Source organism: Piliocolobus tephrosceles, chromosome 3 (assembly GCF_002776525.5).
Source record: "Piliocolobus tephrosceles isolate RC106 chromosome 3, ASM277652v3, whole genome shotgun sequence".
NCBI classification, from domain to species: Eukaryota; Metazoa; Chordata; class Mammalia; order Primates; family Cercopithecidae; genus Piliocolobus; species Piliocolobus tephrosceles.
Window position 1 is genome coordinate 77,648,443 of NC_045436.1, and position 26,444 is coordinate 77,674,886.

Consider the following 26,444-nt stretch of genomic DNA (forward strand, 5'->3'; position numbering starts at 1 on the left):
GTAGAAAGCTGAAACTGGATCCTTTCCTTACTCCTTATACGAAAATTATTTCAAGAAGGATTAGAGACTTAAATGTTAGACCTAATACCATAAAAACCCTAGAAGAAAACCTAGGTAACACCATTCAGGACATAGGCATGGGCAAGGACTTCATGTCTAAAACAACTAAAGCAATGGCAACAAAAGCCAAAATTGACAAATGGGATCTAATTAAACTAAAGAGCTTCTGCACAGCAAAAGAAACTACCATCAGCGTGAACAGGCAACCTACAGAATGGGAGAAAATTTTTGCAATCTACTCATCTGACAAAGGGCTAATATCCAGAACCTACAAAGAACTCAAACAAATTTACAAGAAAAAAACAAACAACCCCATCAAAAAGTGGGCAAAGGATATGAACAGACATTTCTCAAAAGAAGACATTCATACAGCCAACAGACACATGAAAAAAAGGCTCATCATCACTGGCCATCAGAGAAATGCAAATCAAAACCACAATCAGATACCATCTCACACCAGTTAGAATGGCAATCATTAAAAAGTCAGGAAACAATAGGTGCTGGAGAGAATGTGGAGAAATAGGAATACTTTTACACTGTTGGTGGGATTGTAAACTAGTTCAACCATTATGGAAAACAGTATGGCGATTCCTCAAGGATCTAGAACTAGAAGTACCATATGACCCAGCCATCCCATTACTGGGTATATACCCAAAGGATTATAAATCATGCTGCTATAAAAACACATGCACACGTATGTTTATTGCAGCACTATTCACTACAGCAAAGATTTGGAATCAGCCCAAATGTCCATCAGTGACAGACTGGATTAAGAAAATGTGGCACATATACACCATGGAATACTATGCAGCCATAAAAAAGGATGAGTTTGCGTCCTTTGTAGGGACATGGATGCAGCTGGAAACCATCATTCTCAGCAAACTATCACAAGAAGAGACAACCAAACACCGCATGTTCTCACTTGTAGGTGGGAACTGAACAATGACATCACTTGGACTCAGGAAGGGGAACATCACACACCAGGGCCTATCATGGGGACGGGGTAGAGGGGAGGGATTGCATTGGGAGTTATACCTGATGTAAATGATGAGTTGATGGGTGCTGACGAGTTGATGGGTGCTGACGAGTTGATGGGTGCAGCACACCAACATGGCACAAGTATACATATGTAACAAAACTGCACGTTATGCACATGTACCCTAGAACTTAAAGTATAATAAATATATATATATAATGATAGTATAGCTTTAAATTATCAATTAAGATTACAGTATACAGTGATACATAATTCCAAGTTTGGCAATATTCCCAAGGGTCATTAGTAGTGGAACACACACCTCCACATTATGGAATAAAGAGTAAAAATCCTCAGTCCTTATGGGGGATTCATCATATTGCTAAATATAACAAATATCAGAATCAACAGGTTTCAAATTTTAAAATTTTCTAGTGCATACATAAACCCCAAAATGTTCTACATAATCTGATGCTAAATTTGAAATTTAAGTGTGAATATATTAAATTTAATAAGCAAATTTAAATGAGCAAGTTGAAGAAAAATTTTAACATTTACAATAATATAATTTTTAGATACTTCCTGATTTTGAGTGTTTATTTCAATCAGAAATAACATAAAATTATAATTGCAAATCCTGAGAATATTCAAGTTCAAATCAAAGCTGTACATTCAGAATAAAGTACTAAAAGTAAAATTTCTAAGATATGTAACAGCTATGAAATATAGACCTACACATGTAATACAATCAATCCTTCGAAATGATTTATCTGAACTGGATACACATAATGCTTGACACCAACAAGCAAGAAAATCTCCCTCTGTAGAGTTGTTTTCAGAGTAATCTTTGTCTGAAAGTAAATTATTATCTCAAGTTAAATTGATTGCTCATCATATATTCCTAAAAATTTCTTTTAAGGTAAACAGAGAATCCTTCAGAGGATTCTCCGAAGCCCAATTAGAAACACCGTAATAGTGACCTACCATCACTGTAAAAAAGAATCAGCACACTGAACTAAACTCAAGAAAACAGGAATAAATAGGTCACCAGGAAAATAAAATACCAGGCCAGGAAAAGATTTTTTTTAACTTTTTTTATTGATGTAAGACATACATAAAATTTATCATTTTCATTTTTAAGTGTACAGTTAAGCAGTACTAAGTACCTTACCATTGTTGCACAACCATAACCACCACACACCTCCAAAACTTTCCATCTTCCCAAACAGAACATTGTACCATTAAACAGTAACTCTCCATTCTCTCCTCCCCACTTGGAACCACCATTCTCCAAGTTGCACATTGAGTATCCTTTATCCAAAATTCTTGAGATCAGAAGTGTTTTGGACTTCATATTTTTTTTTTTTTTTTTTTTTTGGAGTTTGGAATACTCGCATTATGTCAATTGAGAATCCCAAATCCAAAAATCCAAAATCTGAAATGATCCAATGAGCATTTTCCTTGAGCATCATATTGGCATTCAAAAAGTTTCAGATTTTGGAGCATTTCCCATTTCAGATTTGGGATGTCAACATATACTTTTTGTTTCCATGAATTTCACTACTCTAGGTACTTCATGTAAGTGGAATCATATAATATTTGTCCTTTTCTGTCTGGCTTATTTCACATATAATGTCTTCAAGGTTCATCATATTGTAGCACGTCAGAATTTCATTCCTTTTTAAGGCTGAATAATATTCCATTATGTGTATACCACAATTTGTTTATCCATTCATCCAGCGATAGACATTTGAGTGTTTCCAGAACCACATATTCTTAATTTAATACCACACCATAAGACTTACAGGTAATTTAAATTCAATTCAACTTACTGAGTAGTTACTAAGGGTAACTCACTATGGGAAGTACTGTGGGAAGAACAAGAGTAAATCAGACATAGTGCCTGCTCCCAAGGAATTTATGATACACTGGGAAAAGAGAAGAGAAGGGAGTAGAAGTAACCAGCATTTGCTAATTGCTTGCCATGTGCCGAGTGCTTTACCCAATCACTGCATGTATAGCTCGCAATGACTCTGTGAGGTAGATACTGTAATATCCATTTTATATAGGGTGAAAAATGAAGGCACTGAGACCTTAAGTAACCACCTCCAAAGCTGGGATTTAAACTCACATCTTGGATTCAGAAGCGTGTGTTTATTCCACTACACATGTTGTTCCCTATGATTCAAGGCAGAATGTGACAAATCCTGGGGAAGCTACAGGAAGGTAGAAGAGGAAAAGAAGAGATTGCCCCTCGCCTGAGGGTAAAGGCACATGACAAAGGTAGGTCTTAGAGGTCAGGAAGGCTTATGTTTGATAGAGATAGAGGGTGGAAAAAAAAATTGCACAAGCAGAACAAAATGAGGGAGACAGGAAAGTTTGCTACATACTTAGGGCCCAGTAGAATTGTGGACCATAAGGCTGGAAAGTTATGCCGGGAAAAATCATGGTCATAATGAAATGCTAGCTCAAGGAGTATACTCCCTGGGTCCATTATAAGAAATAATTCCTTTAAGTAATTAGGTCTTTAAAGGATTTTTGTTGGGGGTTGTTTCTGTTTTCGTTTTTTTTGGTTTGGTTTAGTTTTGTTACATGTACCATTACAAGTTTCATATAAGGCCTAATATTGATTTGTGAATTTTTAACATCTGTTAACTCTGCATTATGAAATGATAAATGTGGCACATACACTATCTCCCAATCTCTTTATTATTTTATTATTAAGGTTTCTAAAGTTTATATTCTGTCTTATAATTAAGTCCTCTTTTATTTGTGTAGTTGATTTAAAATAAACCCATTTTATTTTTTTAACTGTTATTTTAGGTTTGGGGGTCTATGTGAAGGTTTGTTATGCAGGTAAACTTGCACCACAGGGATTTGCTGTACAGATTTTTTCACCACCCAGGTATTAAGCCCAGTACCCATTGGTTATCTTTTCTACTCCTATCCCTTCTCCCACCCTCCAGCCTCAAGTGGACCCAGTGTCTACTGTTTCCTCCTTAGTGTTTATAAGTAATTATCATTTAGCTCCCACTTGTAAGTGAGAACATGCAGTAGTTGGTTTTCTATTCCTGCATTAGTTTACTAAGGATAATAGCATCTAGCTCCATCCATGTTCCCACAAAGACATGATCTCATTCTTTTTATGGTTGCATAGTATTCCATGGTGTAGATGTACTACATTTTCTTTATCCAATCTGTCACTGATGAGCATTTGGGTTGATTCCATGTCTTTACTATTGTCAATAGTGCTGCAATAAACATTTGCATGCACATGTCTTTATGGCAGAATAATTTGTATTCCTTTGGGAATATACCTAGTAATAAGATTGCTGGGTTGAATGGAATTTCTGTTTTTAGATCTTTGAGGAATTGCCACACTGTCTTCCACAATGGTTGAACTAGTTTACACTCCCACCAACACTGTATAAGCATTCTTTTTTCTCTGCAACCTCACTAGAATCTGTTATTTTTTGACTTCTTAATAATAACCTTTCTCACTGGTGTGAGATGGTATCTCAGTATAGTTTTGATTTGAATTTCTCTAATTATCAGTGATGTTGAGTTTTTTCTCAGATGATTGTTGGCCACATGTATGTCTTCCTTTGATAAGTGTCTGTCCATGTCCTTTGCCCACTTTTTAATGGGGTTTTGTTTTACTCTTATAAATTTTGTTTAAGTTCTTTATAGATGCTGAACATTAGACCTTTGTCAGATGGGTAGATTGCAAAAATTCGCCCCCATTCTGTAGGCCATCTGCTCACTCTGTTGTTAGTTTCCTTTACTGTGGAGCTCTTAAGTTTAATCAAATCCCATTTTTCAATTTTTACTTTTTTTTTTTTTCCTGAGACAGAGTCTTGCCCTGTCACCAGGCTGGAGTGCAGTGGCATAATCTCAGCTCACTACAACCTCGGCCTCACAGGTTCAAGCGATTCTCCTGCCTCAGCCTCCCAAGTACCTGGGACTACAGGCACGCACCACCACGCCCAGTTAATTTTTGTATTTTTAGTAGAGACGGGATTTCACCATGTTGGCCAGGATGATCTTAATCTCTTGAACTCGTAATCTACCCACCTCAGCCTCCTAAAGTGCTGGGATTACAGGCATGAGCCACCACACCCAGCCCAATTTTCACTTTTGTTGCAATTAATTTTGGTGTCTTTGTCATGAAGTCTTTACCCGTTCTTACGCCAAGATAGTATTGGCTAGATTGTTCTCAAGGATTTTTAGAATTTTGGGTTGCACATGTAAGTCTTTAATCATCTTGAGTTGTTTTTTGTATGCGGTATAAAAAGGGGGTCTAGCTTCATTTTTCTGCATATGGTTGACCAGTTATCCCAGTGCCATTTATTGAATTGGGAATCTTTTCCCCATTGCTTGTTTTTGTCAGATTTGTTGAAGATCAGATGGTTGTAGATGTATGGCCTCATGTCTGGTCTCTCTTTTTTGTTCCATTGGTCTATGTGCCTGTTTTTGTACCAGTACCGTGCTGTTTTGGTTACTGCAACCTGGTAGTATAGTTTGAAATCAGGTAACATGATGCCTCCACCTTTGTTCTTTTTGCTTAGGATTGCCTTGGCTATTCAGGCTCTTTTTTGGTTCCATATGAATTTTTAAAGATTTTTTTTCTAGTTCAAGGAAGAATGTCATTGATAGTTTCATAGAAATAGCATTGAATTCACAAATTGCTTTGAGCAGTATGGCTATTTTAACAATATTGATTCTTCCTATCCATGAGCATGTTATGTTTTTCCATTTGTTTGTGTCTTCTCTCTTCTCTCATTTCTTTGAGCAGTGTTTTGTAATTCTCATTTTAGAGACCTTTAACCTCCCTGGTTAGCTGTATTTCTAGGAATTTTATTTTTTTTGTGGCCTTTGTGAATGAGTTCATTCGTGATTTGGCTCTCAGCTTGACTACTATTGGTGTGTGGGAATATTAATGACATTTGTAGATTGATTTTGTATCCTTAAATTTATATGAAGTTTTTTATCAGCTGAAGGAGTGTTTGGGCCAATACTAAGGGATTTTCTAAATATAGGATCTAAATATAAGCTATCGATTTGAGATCTTTCTAGCTTTGTGATGTGGGCACTTAGTGCTGGAAGTTTCCCTCATAACACTGCTTTAGCTGCTTTTCAGAGATTCTGGTACATTGTCTCTTTGTTCTCATTGGTTTCAAAGAACTTCTTGATTTCTGTCTTAGTTTTATTATTTACCCAGGAATCATTAAGGAGCAGGATGGTCAATTTCCATGTAGTTGTGTGGTTTTGAGTGAGTTTCTTACTCCTGAGTTCTAATTTGATTGTTCTGTGGTCTGAGAGACTGTTTTGTATGATTTCCGTTCTTTTGCATTTGCTGAGGAGTGTTTTACTTCCAATTATTTGATCGATTTTAGAATAAGTTCTGTGCGGTACTGAGAAGAATGTATATTCTGTTGTTTTGGGGTGCAGAGTTCTGTAGATATCTATTAGTTACACTTGATCCAGAGAATAGGACAAGTCCTGACTATCTTGTTAATTTTCTGTCTTGATAATCTGTCTAATGTTTACAGTGATGTGTTAAAGTCTCCCATTATTATTGTATGGGACTCTAAGTCTCTTTGTAGGTCTCTAAGAACTTCCTTTATGAATCTGGGTGCTCCTGTATTGGGTGTGTATATATTTAGGATAGTTAATTCTTGTTATTAAATTCATTCCTTTACTGTTATGTAATGCCCCCTTTGTCTTTTTTTTTTTTTTTATCTTTGTTGGTTTTAAAGTCTGTTTTGTCAGACACTAAGATTGCAACCCCCAATTTTTTCTGTTTTCCATTTGCTTGGTAAATTTTCCTCCATCCCTTTATTTTTAGCCCACGTGTGTCTTTTTGCATCAGATGTGTCTCTTGAATACAGCACACTGATGGTTCTTGACATTATCCAATTCACCAGTCTGTGCTTTTTAATTGGGGCATTTAGCCCATTTACATTTAAGGTTAATATTGTTATGTTATTAAATTCAATCCTGTCATCATGATGCTAGTTTGTTATTTTGCCCACCAATTAATGCAGTTTCTTCACAGTTTCATTGGTCTTTGTACTTCAACATGTTTTTTACAGTGGCTGGTACCAGTTTTACCTTTCCTTCTTTACCTGCTTCCTTCAGGAGCTCTTGCAAAGCAAGCCTGGTGGGATGAATTCCCTCAGCATTTGCTTGTCTGAAAATGATTTTATTTCTCATTCACTTATGAAGCTTAGTTTGGCCAGATATGAAATTCTGGGTTGAAAATTCTTTTCTTTAAGAATGTCGAATATTGGCCCCCACTCTCTTCTGGCTTGCAGTGTTTCTGCTGAGAGCTTCACTGTTAGTCTAATAGTCTTCCCTTTGTAGGTGACTTGGCCTTTATCTCTGGCTGCCCTGAACGTTTTGTTTTTCATGTCAAACTTAGAGAATCTGATGATTATGTGTCTTGGGGTTGATCTTTTCATGGAGTATCTTATTGGGATTCTCTGGATTCCTGAATTTGAATGTTGGCCTATCTTGCTAAGTTGGGGAATTTCTCCTGGATGATATCCTGAAGTGTGTTTTTCAACTTGGTTCATTCTCTCTGTGTCTTTCAGGTACTCTAATCAGTCATAGGTTCAGTCTTTTATCATAATCCCAAGGTTCCTAGGGGTTGTGTTTGTTCCTTTTAATTCTTTTTTCTCTAAACTTGTCTGCCTGCCTTATTTCAGCAAGACAGTCTTCAAGTTCTGATATTCTTTCTTCCATTTGATCGATTCAGCTATGGACATTGTGTTTGCATTATAAAGTTCTTGTGGTGTGTTTTTTAGCTCCATCAGGCTATTTATGTTCCTCTCTAAACTGGTTATTCTAGCTAGCAGCTCCTGTTACCTTTTATCATGGTTCTTAGCTTCTTTGCATTTGGTTAGAACATGCTCCTTTACTACAGCAATATTTGTTATTATCCACCTTCTAAAGGCTACTTCTGTAATTCATCTGTCTCATCCTCTGTCCAGTTCTGTGCCCTTGCTGAAGAGGTATTGTGATCATTTCGAGGAGAAGAGGCACCCTGTCCTTTTGAATGTTCAGCGGTTTTTTTGTTGATTCTTTCTCATCTTCGTGAGTTTGTCTAGTGTCAATCTTTCAGGCTGCTGACCTTTGGATGAGGTTTTTTTAGGAACTTTTTTGTTGATGCTGTTCTTGTTGCTTTCTGTTTGTTTGTTTTCCTTTGAATAGTCAGATCCCTCTTCTGTAGGGCTGCTGTGGTTTGCTGAGGGTTCACTTAAGGCTCTATTCATCTGGATCCCTCCTGCACATGGAGATGTCACCCGAGGAGGCTGGACAACAGCAAAGATGGGTGCCTGCTCTTTACTCTGGGATCTCTGACCTCGAGGGGCACCAACCTAAGGTCGGTAGGAACACTCCTGTATAGGGGGGTGTCTGCTGACCTCTGTTGGGGGCTCTCATCCAACTGTGGTGGGCGCAGGAACCAAGACCCATTTAACAAAGACACTTGGCTATCGCTTGGTTGAGGGGGTGTGCTGCACTCCGGGCAAACCCACTCATCTGGGCTGCCAGATTCCTCAGAGCTAGCAGAAAGGAAGACATAGTCTGCAGGTCCACAGAGACCATGGCCACCCCTTCCCCTAGGGGCTCAGACCCAGGAAAATCAGAGTTCTGTCCCTAAGCCCCTGGCTGGAGTTGCTGGAGCTCCTGCAGGGAGGCCCTACCCAGTGAGCAGGGATGGGTCAGGATCTGGCCTACAAAGGCAGTCTGGCCATGATCTGCCACAGCTGGTGTGCTGTGCTGTGGGGAATATCCCCTGGAACCAAGTAGTCAAGTCTCCCTGGCACCAGCAGGAAAAAAATAGCTGCCTGGAGCTATAGTGATGGCCACTGCCCATTGCCCCCGAGAGTCCAGTGTCTTAAATAGCTAGCAGCCACAGTGATGGCTGCCATCCCTCCCCTGGGAAGTTGAGTTGTCTTAGGTAGCTGGCAGCTGCAGTGATAACAGCTACCCCTCCCTCAGAGAGCTCAGCTTTCTTAGGCAGCCAGCAGCTGCAGTGATGGCTACTGCCTTTCCCCCAGGGAGCTCAGATGGCTTAGACAGCAGGCAGCCACAGTGATGATGGCCACCTTCCCCACCAGGAACTCTGTAGTCTTAGCCAAATTCTAGTCAATTGACTGCTGAGAATCTGCACAGCTCTGTGGTTGGGACCTAAGGCCCTGGTGGCCTGGGCTCACAAGTGGGATCTTCTGATCCATGGTTTGCACAGATCTGTGAAAAAAGCAGAGCTTCCCAGGCTGGATGGCACGCTCACTCACTGCCTCCCTTGGCTGGTGCTGGAGGTGCCCCTTGCCCTGTGTGGCTCTCAGGTGGGCTGACAAACCACCCTGCTTTTTGTTGCTCTCCACTAGTCATGTGAACCACCTGGTCAGTCCTGATGAGAGAAGCTGGACACCTTGGTTACCAGTACAAGATGTGCATGCTGTTTTGGTTCTTTTCAGTGGGAGCCTCCGACTACCACTGCTTCTAGTAGGCCATCTTGGGTCTGCCCCTCCTTTTCAACTTTTTGATGTGGAAATTCAGTACTATGAATTTTCCTATTAACACTGCCTTAGCTGTATGTGTTATCTTCTCATTATTTTCAAAGAACTTCTTGATTTCTGCCTTAATTTCATTATTTACCCAAAAGTCATTCAGAAGCATGTTGTTTAATTTCCATATAATTGCATGATTTTGAGTTTTTTTTATAGTCTTGGCATCTAGTTTTAACACACTGTGGTCCAAGGATGTGTTTAGTATGATTTCAGTTCTCTTACATGTGTTGAAGATTGTTTTATGTCCAATGATGTGGTCAATTTCAGAATGTGTGCATGTAGCAATGAGAAGAATATATATTCTGTTGTTTAGGGGTGCAGAGTTCTGAACAGGCCTATCAGATTCATTTGGTCCAATGTTGCATATAACTCTTGAATATCTTTGTTAATTTTCTGACTCAATAATCTGCCTAATACTGTCAGTGGGGTGCTGAAGTCTTATTGTAAGGGGGTCTATGTCTCTTTGCAGGTCTCTAAGAATGTGCTTTACAAATCTGGGTTATCTTACCAAGTTGGAAAACACTCTTCAGTATATTATCCAGGAGAACTTCCCCAATCAAGCAAGGCAGGTCAACAATGAAATTAAGGAAACACAGAGAATGCAACAAATATACTCCTCAAGAAAAGTAACTCCAAGAAACATAATTGTCAGATTCACCAAAGTTGAAATGAAGGAAAAATGTTAAGGGCAGCCAGAGACAAACGTCGGTTTACCAACAAAGGTAAGCCCATCAGACTAACAGTGGATCTCTCAGCAGAAACCTTACAACTCAGAAGAGAGTGGAGGTCAATATTCAACATTACTAAAAAGAATTTTCAACCCAGAATTTCATATCCAGCCAAACTAAGCTTCACAAGTAAAGGAGAAATAAAATCCTTTACAGACAAGCAAATGCTGAGAGATTTTGTCACTACCAGACCTGCCTTACAACACCTCCCAGAGGAAGCACTAAACATGGAAAGGAACACCTAGTACCAGTCACTGCAACATGCCAAATTGTAAAGACCATCAACGCTATGAAGAAACTGCATCAACTAATGAGCAAAATAGTTAGCTAACATCATAATGACAGGATCAAATTCACACATGACAATATTAACCTTAAATGTAAATGGGATAAATGCTCGAATTAAAAGACACAGACTGGCAAATTGGATAAAGAGTCAAGACCCATCAGTGTGCTGTATTCAGGAGACCCATCGCATGTGCAGAGACACACATAGGCTCAAAATAAAGGGATGGAGGAAGATCTACCAAGCAAATGAAAAAAAAAAGCAGGAATTGTGATCCTAGTTTCTGATAAAACAGACTTTAAACCAACAAAGATCAGCAGAAACAAAGAAGGCCATTACATAATGGTAAAGGGATCAATTCAACAAGAAGAGCTAACTATCCTAAATATATAGGCACCCAATACAGGAGCACGCAGATTGATAAAGCAAGTCCTTAGAGACTTACAAAGAGACTTAGACTCCCACATAATAATAATGGGAGACTTTAACACCACACTGTCAACATTAGACAGATCCACAAGACAGAAAGTTAACAAGAATATCCAGGAATTGAACTCAGCACTGCACCAAGCAGACCTAATAGACATCTATAGAACTCTCCACCCCAAATCAACACAATATACATTCTTCTCAGCACCACATCGCACTTATTCCAAAATTGACCACATAGTTGAAAGTAAAGCACTCCTCAGCAAATGTAAAGGAACAGAAATTATAACAAATTGTCTCTCAGACCACAGTGCAATCAAACTAGAACTCAGGATTAAGAAACTCACTCAAAACCACTCAACTACATGAAAACTGAACAACCTGCTCCTCAATGACTACTGCATACATAAGGAAATGAAGGCAGAAATAAGGATGCTCTTTGAAACCAATGAGAACAAAGACACAACATTCCAGAATCTCTGGAACACATTTAAAGCAGTGTGTAGAGGGAAATTTATAGCACTAAATGCCCACAAGAGAAAGCAGGAAAGATCTAAAATTGACACCCTAACATCACAATTAAAAGAACTAGAGAAGCAAGAGCAAACACATTCAAAAGCTAGCAGAAGGCAAGAAATAACTAAGGTCAGAGCAGAACTGAAGGAGATAGAGACACAAAAAACCCTTCAAAAAATCAATGAATCCAGGAGCTGTTTTTTTGTAAAGATCAATAAAATTAATAGACCACTAGCAAGACTAACAAAAAAGAAAAGAGAGAAGACTCAAATAGACACAATAAAAAATGATGAAGGGGATATCACCACCAATCCCACAGAGATATAAACTACCATCAGAGAATACTATAAACACCTCTATGCAAATAAATTAGAAAATCTAGAAGAAATGGATAAATTCCTGGATGCATACACCCTCTCAAGACTAAATCAGGAAGAAGTTGAATCCCTGAATAGACCAATAACAGGCTCTGAAATTGAGGCAATAATTAATAGCCTACCAACCAAAAAAGTCCAGAACCAGATGGATTCACAGTCAAATTCTACCAGAGGTACAAGGAGGAGCTGGTACCATTCCTTCTAAAACGATTCCAATCAATAGAAAAAGAGGGAATCCTCCCTAACTCATTTTATGAGGCTAGCATCATCCTGATACCAAAACATGGCAGAGACACAACAAAAAAGAGAATTTTAGACCAATCTCCCTGATGAACATCGATGCAAAAACCTCAGTAAAATACTGGCAAATCGAATCCAGCAGCACATCAAAAACCTTATCCATAAAGATCAAGTTGGGTTCATCCCTGGGATGCAAGGCTAGTTCAACATACGCAGATCAATAAACGTAATCCAGCATATAAACAGAACCAAAGACAAGAACCACAGGATTATCTCAATAGATGCAGACAAGGCCTTTGACAAAATTCAACACCCCTTCATGCTAAAAACTCTCAATAAATTAGGTATTGATGGGACATATCTCAAAATAATAAGAGCTATTTATGACAAACCCACAGTCAGTATCATACTGAATGGGCAAAAATGGGAACCATTCCCTTTGAAAACTGTCATAAGACAGGGATGCCCTCTCTCACTACTATTCAACATAGTCTTGGAAGTTCTAACCAGGGCAACCAGGTGGGAGAAAGAAACAAAGGGTACTGAATTAGGACAAGAGGTAGTCAAATTGTCCTTGTTTGCAGATGACATGACTGTATATTTAGAAAACCCCATCATCTCAACCCAAAATCTCTTTAAGCTGATAAGCAACTTTAGCAAAGTCTCAAGATACAAAATCAATGTGCAAAAATCACAAATAATCCTCTACACCAATAACAGACAAACAGAGAGCCAAATCATGCATGAATTCTCATTTATAATTGCTTCAATGAAAATAAAATACCTATGAATCCAACTTACAAGGGATGTGAAGGACCTCTTCAAGGAGAACTACAAACCACTGTTCAACTAAATAAAAGAGGACACAAAAAATGGAAGAACATTCCATGCTCACAGATATGAAGAATCAATATTGTGAAAATGGCCATACTGCCCAAGGTAATTTATAGATTCAATGGCATTCCCATCAAGCTACCAATGACTTTCTTCACAGAATTGGAAAAAACTACTTTAAAGTTCATATGGAACCAAAAAAGAGTCTGCATTGCCAAAACAATCCTAAGCCAAAAGAACAAAGCTGGAGACATCATGCTACCTGACTTCAAACTATACTACAAGGGTACAGTAACTAAAACAGCATGGTACTGGTACCAAAACAGAGATATAGACCAATGGAACAGAACAGAGTCCTCAGAAATAATACCACACATCTACAACCATCTGATCTTTGACAAACCTGACAAAAACAAGCAATGAGGAAAGGATTCCCTATTTAACAAATGGTGCTGGGAAAACTGGCTAGCCATATGTAGAAAGCTAAACTGGATCTCTTCCTTACACCTTACACAAACATTAATTCAAGATGGATTAAAGACTTAAATGTCAGACCTAAAACCATAAAAACCCTAGAAGAAAACCTAGGCAATACCATTCAGGACATAGGCATGGGCAAGGACTTCATGTCTAAAACATCAAAAGCAATGGCAACAAAAGCCAAAATTGACAAATGGGATCTACTTAAACTAAAGAGCTTCTGCACAACAAAAGAAACTACCATCAGAGTGAACAGGCAACCTAAAGAATGGGAAAAATTTTTTTGCAATCTACCCATCTGACAAAGGGCTAATATCCAGAATCTACAAAGAACTTAAACAAATATACAAGAAAAAATCAAACAACTCCATCAAAAAGTGGGTGAAGGATATGAATAGACACTTCTCAAAAGAAGTCATTTATGCAGCCAACAGACACATGAAAAAATTCTCATCATCACTGGCCATCAGAGCAATGCAAATCAAAACCACAATGAGATACCATGTCACACCAGTTAGAATGGCAGTCAGGAAACAACAGGTGCTGGAGAGGATGTGGAGAAATAGGAACACTTTTACACTGACACAACACACAACATGACACAAGTATATATATGTAACAAACCTGCACGTTTACACTGACATGACACAACATGACACAAGTATACATATGTAACAAACCTGTATGTTGTGCACATGTACCCTAGAACTTAAAGTATAATTTAAAAAAAGAAAAAATAAATAAGTAAATCTGGGTTCTCTTTGTTGGGTGCATATATATTTAGAATAGTTAAGTCTTCTTGTTGAATTGAAACCTTTACCATTATGTAATGCTCTTCTTTATCATTTCTGATTTTTGTTGGTTTGAAATCTGTTTTTTCTGAAATTAAGATTGCAACCCCTGCTTCTTTTCTGTTTAACATTTGTGTGGTAGATTTTCCTCCATCCCTTTATTTTGAGCCTATGAGAGTCATTACATGTGAGATGGGTCACTTGAAAACAGTATACAATTGAGTTTTGCTTTTTTATCCAGCTTATCTTTCTGTGCCTTTTAACTGGGACATTTAGCCCATTTACATTCAAAGTTAGTATTGATATGTACAGATTTGATCCTGGCATTGTGATGTTACCCAGTTATTATGTTGGCTTGTTCATGTGGTTATTTTATAGTCACACTGGTCCTGTGTGTTCAAATGTGTTATGTACTAGCTGGTAGTGGTGTTTCCTTTCTACATATAGTGCTTCTTGCAAGATATCTTGTAAGGCAGGTCTGGCAATAATGAACTCCCTCAACATCTGCCTATCTGAAAAGGACCTTATTTCTCCTTCACTTAGGAATCTTAACTTAGTTGGATATAAAATTCTTGGTTGAAGATTTTTTTCTTTAAGAAAGTTGAATACAGGCCCCCAGTCTCTTGGTTTATAGGGTTTCAGCTGAGAGGTCAGCTGTTAGCCTCATGGAGATCCCTTTCTAGGTAACCTGCTCTTTCTATCTAGCTGCCTTTAACATTCTTTCTTTCATTTCAACTTTGGAAAATCCGAGAATTCTCTATCTTGGGGATGATCTTCTTGTGTGTAATCTTGCAGAAGTTATCTGCATTTCCTGAATTTGACCGTTGGCCTCTCTAGCAAAATTGGGAAAACAGTCATGGCTGATATCCTTAAATATATTTTCCAAGTTGCTTGCTTTTTTCCCTTCCCTTTCAGGGATGCCAGTGATTCATAAATGTGGCCTCTTTACATAATCCCATACATCTTGGACATTTTGTTTATTCCTTTTTATTCTTTTTCTCTGATTTTGTCTGACTGTCTTATTTCAGAGAACCAGTCTTCATATTCTAAGATTCTTTCCACAGCTTGGTTTATTCTGCTATTAATACTTGCAATTGCATTGTGAAATTCTTGTATTATTCAGCTCTGTTAGACCTGTTAGGTTCTTTTTTATACCAGCTATTTCATCCTTCAGCTCCTATATCACTTTATTGTGATTTTTAAATCAACCAATTTTAAAGGAGGATTTATATTATCATTATTCTTCCCTACAGAACCAAGTAATGTGGCCATACACAAGTAATAAATTTTATGTCATCAAACTCCTGCCTCTTGAAGAATATGTCATATATGAGCTAAAATGACTTCTTCATTAATGAGTTTTCACTTTTCTTTACTTTGTCTAGGAAATTCATATTCATATAAGAATTCATATTCTTCTTTGTCTTTATGTCACCCTTCTTTTGTTTCCTTTTTTTATTTTGCTGAAGCAACTCCACATATGAAGACACAGAGTTACTAAACTTTCTGAACTATTGCATGTCGGAAAATTATTTTCTTGATTCATTTAATTGAAACTTTAGGAAGAGGGAGAACTCTATATCCCAATCATTTCCCCTGAGAAATTTAAGAAAATACTACTTCATCACCTCTTAGCCTTAAAATGGGGCTAATGTTGCTAAGCAAGTACCTGACCTAACTTATATTTCTCATCCCTTTGTGGGTTACCCAATGACTTTACTCTGTGGAAGCTTCAAGGATATTTTATTTAGTTAGGATCTTCTGAAAATGCAAAAAAAAAGAAAAGAAAAAGTGAGAAGGACATAGGTATTTTTATATTTATCCTCCTCGGCATTCTGTTGAGCTCCTCAAATCAATAACTTATGCTTTTATTCAGCTTGAAACAACATTGTGTTTTCTATATCAAATAATTATTGTCTCTACATTCTGCTTCTAGAATGCTTGGTAAACAGATGTTTGTGTTCATCCTCCAATTGTCATATTTTCTTTCTATTTATAATCAACTAATGCTTATATCATAGCTTTTTTTAAAAGAATAAAAAATATTTCCCCGGGATGTTGTACAAGAAATAAGTCTTTCGTATGAAATCAGAAGTCTGGAAGGGAGCTATATTTTTTATGTAAAGATACAACTTGGAAAATTAAGCTATCAAATCATCCTTTAAGACTGCGGCATATCCATAAGTAAAATACCTGGGAGATAAATTTTATTTTTATTTAAAGTAAATAATAAAATTAAATCAATTACTTCATAATTTTGAGATATTATTTCAATTTTATTTTGAGATCAATGATTTGGATTTTTCATTACATGCACATTATATACCCACCTGTTTGAAGTGTATTGTCATTTGCAAAAGAGATTTAAAAACCAAGCTTTCTATGTGACTAAACTATTCTGCTTCTTGGGTAACCAGAGTCCCACTGAATAATTTTAATTGCAAATGTTTCATGCCAGAAAAGAAAACACTAAAAAGAAGTTTTCAGATCTAAAGAGGGACAAAGTTAAAAGAAAAATATGTAAATTAAGTCAAAAATATTGGTGAAGCAACTTGTCTTCCTTTAGAGCAGATGTGCACCATCTTTTTTCACTACAAACATAAAGTTTAACATATATATGCTGCCTTCCTATGGATGCTTTCAGAAATTTCCATTGTTTTTTCCTACTACCTGTGATATTATGATAGAAATAACTTTGAATCCATTCAATGATTCCTAAGCCTAAAAGCATTATATTAGTAATAAATTAGTCATGGCATACCTCCCAATGGATCCTGAGGTGTGTACAACAATGATTCACTTGAAAAATACAGTTGAACTCTAAAATTCCTCAAGATGAAGAAAGAATCCATTAAAACAGCACAATTAGTTAAAAATTACTCAGAATCTATTACATGTAAAGAATATTGCTAGATGATTTTAAACCGTCTTTTGAATTTATAATTACAAAAAAACTCATAGAATAGAACCTAATGCTAATTTTGACTATATCTCAGATTCCAATAATGCCTCAGAAAAAAATAGTAAGTCCATTCCTGAATAGCTTTCACCAAATTAATCTAATGCCTATGATTTCCAAGACATTCACAGTTATATTAACTAGCATTGCATTTGTCATTCCCTTTAATTAGTTCATCCTGATCTTGTGCCAGTTATTTCACAATATTACAATTGATTTCAAAAGTATTACAAATCAACTGTTGGCATTATCTCACACAGCAGAATTTTATTTCAGCAAGCTATACTCTGTTTTTACTGATTAGCTACATTTTAAACCTTGTTTAATAATCCTGTTTTGAAATGTGCTATTAACAATATCTTCTCAAGATAGTCCAATTTCTACAAAAATGTATTTTAATAACACCTTGTTCACAAAAGGCTACACTGTAACATTTGCATTTGTCTGTTTGGGGTGCTATAACAAAATACCATAAACTGGGTAGCTTATAAATGAAATTGATTTCTCACAGATCTGCAGGCTGGAAAGTCCAACATCAAGGCACAAGCAGACTCAGTATCTGGAGAGGCCCTGCTTCCTCAAAGACAGTACCTTCTCTGAGTCCTCATGATAAACGGGGAAAACGAGCCCCCTTGGACCTATTTTATAGGAGTACTAATCCCATTTATGAGGTCTCCACCCTCATGACATGATCACCTCCCAGAAAGTGCCACCTCCTAATACCATCACCTTGGGAGTTAGGATTTCAATATATGAATTTTAAGGAGATACAAACATTTAGACTCCAGCAACATTACCATTGGGTCCAGCTTTTTAACTCCAAATTTTACTTTGATATATTTGTAAATTCAATCTGAATTAATCAATTACCCATTTTTAAATTTAATCTGCTTTTCTGTTTTCAATTTACTCACTATTAGGTATTTACTTAAAAAAGGAAATTCAGAAAAATTTATAGCCATACCATTTAACATGCAGGTCAAGGGGAATAAAAATAAATCACTGAGGAGTCTTAGATTTCAAGATCAATTCACATTGAAAAGAGAAAACATTTGCACTATGAGTAAAATGAGTTGAACCTAGTAAATATTGTACTCCATACACAACACAAGTTCAGCCTTTCTATATGTCCTAAGAATGAATGTTCTCTGACCCTACAAGGGATATTCCATGTAATAATCTCTCATATAGCAATTCTAGACTTTGGCATAGCTTGAAGAATTTTGTTGAACTTTAAAAATATAAAAGTATCAGTCTAGCCAAGGAGGCTACAGCAGGCTACCAGTTACCTCACTCAGGTCCTAATATAAAGTTTATGTTATGCAGCCTCCTCCATGATTTCTAGATAATGAAAATATTTGATTGTAGGAGTCTTCTTACCATATCTGATACTTTCATAGTTCTTTTGGCTCTTGACAAGAAAGCAGCATATTTGTTAGTCAGGTTAGGTAATTCATCAGAAATTCCACCACCCTGTGAATGCCAACATGCCTGTTGAAAGAAGGGGTTAAAAAGAGTACATCATTTATTTTTATCAATTCAAGAAGCACTATAAATAATAAGTTTGCAATGAAGGTCATCAATATTATCTGGCATTAAAGACACATATTCATAAAAAAATAAAATTTTCAAATGTGATACAGAAATAAAAAGCTGTAAGTCAGTGAGATATTAAAATGGAAAAAGAATTGATTATATGAACCTCTAGGTAAGCATAATGGATCTGCACACATCACTTAAACATATTAGCTATGTTGTATTTCATAACCAGCAAGTTCTATCTCAATAATAAGATATTTAGCCAATTATATAGTATTGTTTTACAATTTATTATTAATAAAAATATATTCACAATCAACCATTTAATTATGTGGCAATTCTGGGTTAATATATTTTCTAAGCGAAATGATCCACTCACTTTTATATATCATAATTCTTTATACGCATTGAAGATTTAAATTAATAGGTTAGAGGAATCTAGTAACATAATATTTTAATGAGCAATTAATCCTTGTGATACTCTTTCTAATTTGTCATACAATTTATTTGTATTCATTTAATTAAATAGAATAAACAGCAGCAACATCCTTTGTATATGCAAAAGGGATAAGAATCTATTTTCCCATATTTTACACATTTTGTTTTTATTTCAGAATTTGATATTCACAGTTAATATTTCAGAATTTGACACATAGTAGAGAATAGACATCTTTCTTTCTTTGTCCATTTTTTGGTAACATTACTTTACTAAAACATCCATTACCCCCCTAATGTATCTATGACACGATATGCCTCTCTACCCAAAATGCTGAAGACGGCATTTCTCCACATTTTTCCACATGATATTATTCCAACCTATCCACTCCAGATAATATAGGTAGCTTTTATCACTTTCAAAAATAGAACAATCACAGTCACGTCTTTTAAAAATGTGAAAGCCTTTAAATATAGAACATCTAAGGCAGGGTTATTATTTTTGCATAGTTTTTAAATTGTTTGAAGCTGAAAACTGACTTATTTTTGTAATAATTTTTATTTCAATAGCTTTTGGGGTACAAGTGGCTTTTCCTTACATGGATGAATAGTATAGTGGTAAATTCTAAGATTTAAGTGTACCCATCACCCAAGTAGTGTACATTGTACCCAATAAGTAGTTTTTTAGCCCTATTGTCCTCCCACCCCCCCCTTTCTGAGTCTTCAAAGTCCACTATATCACTCTGTGTGCCTTTGTGTACCCATGGCTTAGGTCTCACTTATCAGTGAAAACATACAGTATTTGGTTTTTCATTCCTGACTTACTTCACTCAGAATAATGGCCTCCAGCTCCATCCAAGTTGCTGTAAAAGATATTATGTTACTCTATTAGGTTACTCTTTTTTATGGCTGAGTAGTATTCCATGGTGTATATATACCACATTTTCTTTATCCACTCATTGGTCAGTGGGTACCAAGACTGATTCCATATCTTTGCAAATGTGAATTTGGCTACAATAAACATACACATGCAGGTGTCTTTTTAATGTATTGACTTCTTTTCCATTGGTAAATACCCAGTAGTGGGACTGCTGGATCAAATCATAGATCTATTTTTAGTCATCTAAGAAATCTCCACACTGTTTTCCACAAAGATCGTACTAATTTACACTCCTACCATGAACGTATAAGCATTCCCTTTTCATTAACCCAACATCTATTGTTTCTTTGTTTTTTTGTTTGTTTGTTTTTACTTTTTAACATTGGCTATTATTGGATGGGTGAAGTGGCTCACACCTGTAATCCCACCACTTTGGGATGTCAAGTTAGGCAGATCACTTGAGCCCATGAGTTTACGATCAGCCTGAGCAACATCATGAAACCCTATCTCTACAAAAAATACAAAAACTAGCTGAGTGTGGTGGCACATGCCTGTGGTCCCTGCTGTTGGAGAGGCTGAGGTAGGAGGATCACTTGAGCCTGGGAGATCAAGGCTTTAGTGAACCATAACCACACTACTGCACTCCAGCCTGGGTGAGGGAGTGAGACCCTGTCTCAAAAAAATAATAATAGTAATAGTGGTCATTCTTGCAGGAGTAAGGTGGTATCTCATTGTGGTTTTAATTTGCATTTCCCTGATGACTCGTGATGTTGAATATTTTTTCATATGTTTGTTGACCATTTGTATATCTTCTTTTTATAACGGCTATTCACGTCAGTTGCCCACTTTTTCATGACATTTGTTTTTTTTCTTGCTGGTTTGTTTGAGTTCCTTGTAGATTCTGTATATTACTCCTTTGCCCAATGCATAGTTTGCAATATTTTCTCCCATTCTGTGGGTTGTCTGTTTATTCTGGTGATTATTTCTTTTGCTATACAGAAGCTCTGTAGTTTAATTAGGTCTCATTTATTTATTTTTGTTTTAGTTCCATTTGCTTTGGGGACTTAGTCATTAATTCTTTGCCTAAGCCAAAGTCCAGAAGACTTTTTCTGAGGTTATCTTCTAGGACTTTTATGGTTTCAGGTATTAGATTTGTCTTTAATCCATCTTGAGTTGCTTTTTATATAAAATGAGATGTAGGGATCCAGTTTCATTCTTCTGAATTTAGCTATCCAGTTTTCCCAGCACTGTTTATTGAATAGGGTGTCAATTTCCCAATTTATGTTGTTCTGTGCTTCGTCAAAGATCAGTTAGTTGTAAATATTTGGCTTTATTCCTGCATTCTCTATTCTAATACATTGATCTATATGTCTACTTTCATACAAGTACTCCGTATTTTGATAACCACAGCCTTGTAGTATAATTTTAAGTACAGTAATGTGCTGCCTCCAGATTTATTCTTTTAGTTTTGCATTGCTTTGGCTAAGCAGGCTCTTTTTTTTCCGTATGAATTGTAGGATTGTTTCTTTTAATTCTGTGAAAAATGATGTTTGTATTTTGATAGGAATTGCATTGAATCTGTAAATTGCTTTGGGCAGTATGGTCATTTTCACAATATTGATTCTCCCATTCCATGAGCATGGGATGTGTTTCCATTTGTTTGTGTCATCTATGATTTCTTTCAGCAGTGTTTTGTAGTTCTCCTTACAGAGATCTTTCACCTCCTTGGTTAAGTATATTCCAGGGTATTTTATCTTTTTTGCAGCTATTGTAAAGGTGATTGAGTTTATTTCATTCTCAGTTTGGTCATTGGTGGCATATATCAGTGTTACTGATTTGTATACATTGGTTTTGTAACCTGAGACATTACTGAATTTGATTATCAAATCTAATCTTATCTCTAGGCTTATACAGCCAACACTTTTGAGAAATCTCTAGGGTTTTATATGATATATAATCATATCATTGGTGAACAGCAATAGTTTGACTTCCTTTTTTGCAATCTGAAGGCACTGTATTTCCTTCTCTTGCCTGATTGCTTTGGCTAGGACTTCTGGTATTACGCTGAATGGAAAGTGGTGAAAGTGGGGATCCTTTTCTTGTTCCAGTTCTCAGTGGGAATGATTTCAACTTTTCCTCATTCAATATAATGTTGGCTGTGGGTTTGTCATAGATGGTGTTTATTAATTTGAATTAAGTCCCTTTCATACCTAGTTTGTTGAGGGTTTTTAATCATAAAAAGGTGCTACATTTTATCAAATGCTTTTTTGCAGCTATTGAGATAATCATATGGTTTTTGTTTTTAATTCTGTTTATGTGATGAATCATATTTACTGACATGCTTATGTTAAACCATCCCTGCACACCTTCAATGAAGTCCACTTGATCATGATGTATTATCTTTCTGATGTGCTGATAGATTCAGTTATCTAGTATTTTGTTGAGAATTTTTGCATCTATATTCATCAGGGATGTTGGTCTGTAGTTTTCTATTCTTGTTATGTTCTTTCCTGGTTCTGATATCAGGGTAAAACTGGCTTAATAGAATGAGTTAGGGAGGATTCCCTCTTTCTCAATCTTTTGTAATAGTTTCATCAGTAGAATTGGTACCAATTCTTTGAATGCCTGGTAGAATTCAGCTGTGAACCCATCTGAACCTGGGCTTTTTTTCTTTGTTGTCAATTTTCAATTACCGATTTAATATTACTGCTTGTTATTGGTCTGGTCTGGGTTGTTATTTATTCCTGATTTAGTCTAAAAAAAAAGTTGTATGTTTCCAGGAATTTATCCATTTCCTCTAGATTTCCTAGTTTGTGTGCATAGTTTGTGTTTCTAGTTTGTGTTCATGGCAGTCTCAAATGATCTTTCATTTTCCTGTGGTGTAGGTTGTAATGTCTCCAGTTTTATTTCTAATTGATCTTATTTGAATCTCCTCTCCTCTTTTCTTGGTTATTCTAGCTAAAGTTCCATCAATTTTATTTGCCTTTGCAAAGAACCAACTTTTCGTTTCATTGATCTTTTGTATTGATTTTTTGTTTCAAATTCATGTAATTCTACTCTAATTTTTGTTACTTCTTTTCTTCTAGTTTTGGGCTTACTTTATTCTTGTTTCTCTAGGTCTTTGAGGTGTTACATTAGGTTGTCAGTTTGTGGTCTTCCAGGCTCTGATGTAGGCATTTAGTTCTACAAACGTTCCTCTTAGCACTGCATTTGCTGTACCCCAGAAGTTTTGATGACTCGTGTCACTATTATTCATTTCAAAGAACTGTTAAATTTCTAACTTGATTTCATTTTTAACACAAAAATCATTCAGGAACAGACTGTTTAATTTCTACATACATGTATAGTTTTGAGGGTTTCTTTTGGAGTTGATTTCTAGTTTTATTCTGATGTGATCTGAGAAGATACTTGCTATAATTTTTATTTTTTCAAATTTATTGAGACTTTTTTGTGGCCTGTCATATGGTCTATCATGGAAAATGTTCCATGTCCTGATGAGAAGAATGCACATTCTTAAATTCTTAGGTAGAATGTTCTGTAAATATCTGTTAAGTCCATTTATTCTACAGTGTTTAAGACCATTGTTTCTTTGCTGATTTTCTGTTTCAATCATCTATCTAGTGCTGTCAATGGGGTGTTGAAATCCCCCACTATTCTTGTGTTGCTTTCCATCTCCTAAGTCCAGTAGTAATTGTTTTACAAATCTGAGAGCTCTAGTGATAAGTGCATATAAATTTAAAATTATAATATCTTCTTGTTGAATTGATCCTTTTATCATCATATAATGATATTCTTTGTCATTTTTTACTGCTGTTGCTTTAAAGTTTGTTGTTTTATCTAATATAAGAATAACTACTCCTGGTCACTTTTGGTTTCCATTTGCATGGATTAATTTTTGCCATTCTTTGACCTTGAGTTTATATAAATCCTTCAATGTTAGGTGAGTCTCTTGAAGACTGAAGATACCTAGTTTGTGACTTTTTATCTACTCTGCCAATCTGTATATTTTAAGTGGACCATTACGCCATTTACATTCAACATTAATATCATGATACTGTTCCAGTCATCACGTGAATTGTTACCTACTTTTTTTTCTTCATTGTGTTATTGTTTTATAGTCCGTGTGAGTTTTATGTTTGCAAGACGTTCTATTCTGGTGCATAATGGTCTTTTGTTTCAAGATTTAGAACTCCTTTCAGCATTTCTTATAGGGCTGGTCTGGTAGTAACAAGTTCTCTAAGCACTTATTTGTCTGAAAATGACTTAGTTTTGCTGTATACAAAATTTTTGGCCTCCTGTTTAAGGAGGCTAATGATAGGAAGGACCCCAGTCCCTTCTGGTCTGTATGGGTTCTGCTGAGAAGTCTGCTATTAGTCTAACAGGTTTTCCCTTACAGCTTTTGCCTCACAGCTCTTAGAATTATTTCATTCACATTGACTTTAGATAGCTAGATGACTATATGCCTTCGTGTTTTTTTTGTTTTTTTTGTTTTTTGTTTTTGTTTTTGTTTTTGTTTTTGCAATGAATCTCCCAGGAGTTCTTTGGGTTTCTTGTATTTGGATATCTAAATCACTAACAAGGCCAGGGAAGTTTTCCTCAATTTCCTCAAAAAATTATTCTACTTATTTTAGTCTATTGTTAAAACCTCCACTGCATTTTGTAGTTCCCTAAATGTGTCTTTCATTTGCAGAAGTTCTGATTTGTTTCTTTTTAAAATATCTATCTCTTTAGAAATTTTTTCATTCATATCCTGAATTTTTAAAAAAATCTTTATGTTAATTTTCACCTTTCTCTAGTATGTCAAATAAATTTTCCAAACATTGTACTTTTTCTTATCCCTCAAAACACCAATTATTATTAGGTTTGGCTGTTTTACATAATCCCTTATTTCCTAGAGACTTTGTTCCTTTCTGTTCTTTATTCTTTATTTTTCTCTGACTGGGTTAATTTAAAAGCCTCGTCTTCAAGCACTGAAACTCTTTTTTCTACTTGTTCTAGCCTATGGTTGAAACCTCTACCATTTTGTAATTTCCTAAATGTGTCTTTCATTTCCAGAAGTTCTGATATTTTTTCTCTTTAAAATAGGTTCTTCATTAATATGTTGATTTTTTCAAAATTTCTTTATGTTGGTTTTCACCTTTTTCTGGTATCTCCTTGAGTATCTTAATAATTAATCTTTTGAATTCGTTTTCTGGTATTTCAAAGATTTCACCTTGGTTTGGATATATTGCTAGAGAGCTAGTGAGACTTCCATTGCAAAATTATAACTGAGAAAATTATTACAGTGAAAGAGATCTGACCTAACCAACTTCAACTTCATCTTTCTTCTAACCTCCACTCTGTCCATGTTCATTCCTGGGCATAAGCTGAACTAACTTTGGGAAAACTTAGTTTATAGTTTAACTTTGAAACAAAGACAATAACAGCCCTTTTCCAAAACAAATCCCCTTCCTGTTTGGAGAATAGATTGCCTTTGTAGGACTAACAAATTAGCCACAAGATTAGAAATCATGGTTCAGGAGTCATGCAGCTGGACTGCACTCATGCTACGTCTACACAATTCTGACCCTCCCCAAATTGCTCCTGGGGATAACATCACTATTGTAAAACCTAAGGTCAGTGTTTGAGATATTTTGCAGACCCTGCACTTGATGAATCAGCTGGCACCATCCAAATCAACAAACTGGTTCATCTGGTCTTGTGGCCCCCACCCAGGGACTGACTCAGCACAAGAAGACAGCTCTGACTCCCTACAATTTCATCTCTGACCCAACCAATCAGCACTCCTGACTCACTGTCCTCTACCCACCAAATTGTCCTTAAAACCCTCAATTTCCAAGTTTAGGGGGAGACTCATTTGAGTAATAAAAAACTCTGGTCTCTCATACAGCCAGCTCTGCATTACTAACATTTTCTCTATTACAGTTCCCCTGTCTTGATAAACTGGCTCTCTGCAGGCAGCAGACAAGGAGAACCCACTGGGTGATTTCACTAGTGTGAACTTTTGGATGTATTGCAGAACCTTGTTTTGTCATATTATCATAATTATTTTTCCGGTTCCTTCTCATTTGGGTATACTATTTATTCTAATTATTGTTGAATTTATGTTGTAAGACTGTGGTTTTTTCTTTATTTCTTTTTCCCCCTTAAGACTGTGACTTTAAGGCTTATAGTTTAATGTAGCCTAAATCAGTTATTGGTACATTCAGGAGTGAAGACCCTGTATGAGAGCTTTAGTTATAGAGAGTCTTTGCATGATAGCTTTCTCAGATGCTTGTTGTAGTAGCAATGTGCTCAGTGTGTCAGCAAGTTCACTGTCTCCTATGGAGTTGGAA

General features: G+C 36.2%; 1 protein-coding gene across 1 annotated transcript in view; it reads right to left on the reverse strand.

The window, feature by feature from the left end:
- The window catches only part of STPG2 (sperm tail PG-rich repeat containing 2), a 542,953-nt gene that overhangs the window by 312,181 nt on the left and 204,328 nt on the right, over positions 1-26,444 (reverse strand). The window contains exon 8 of the mRNA XM_031935322.1: positions 18,636-18,746. Within this exon, the coding sequence (XP_031791182.1) occupies positions 18,636-18,746 (111 nt within the window). The remainder of the gene's footprint in view (positions 1-18,635; positions 18,747-26,444) is intronic.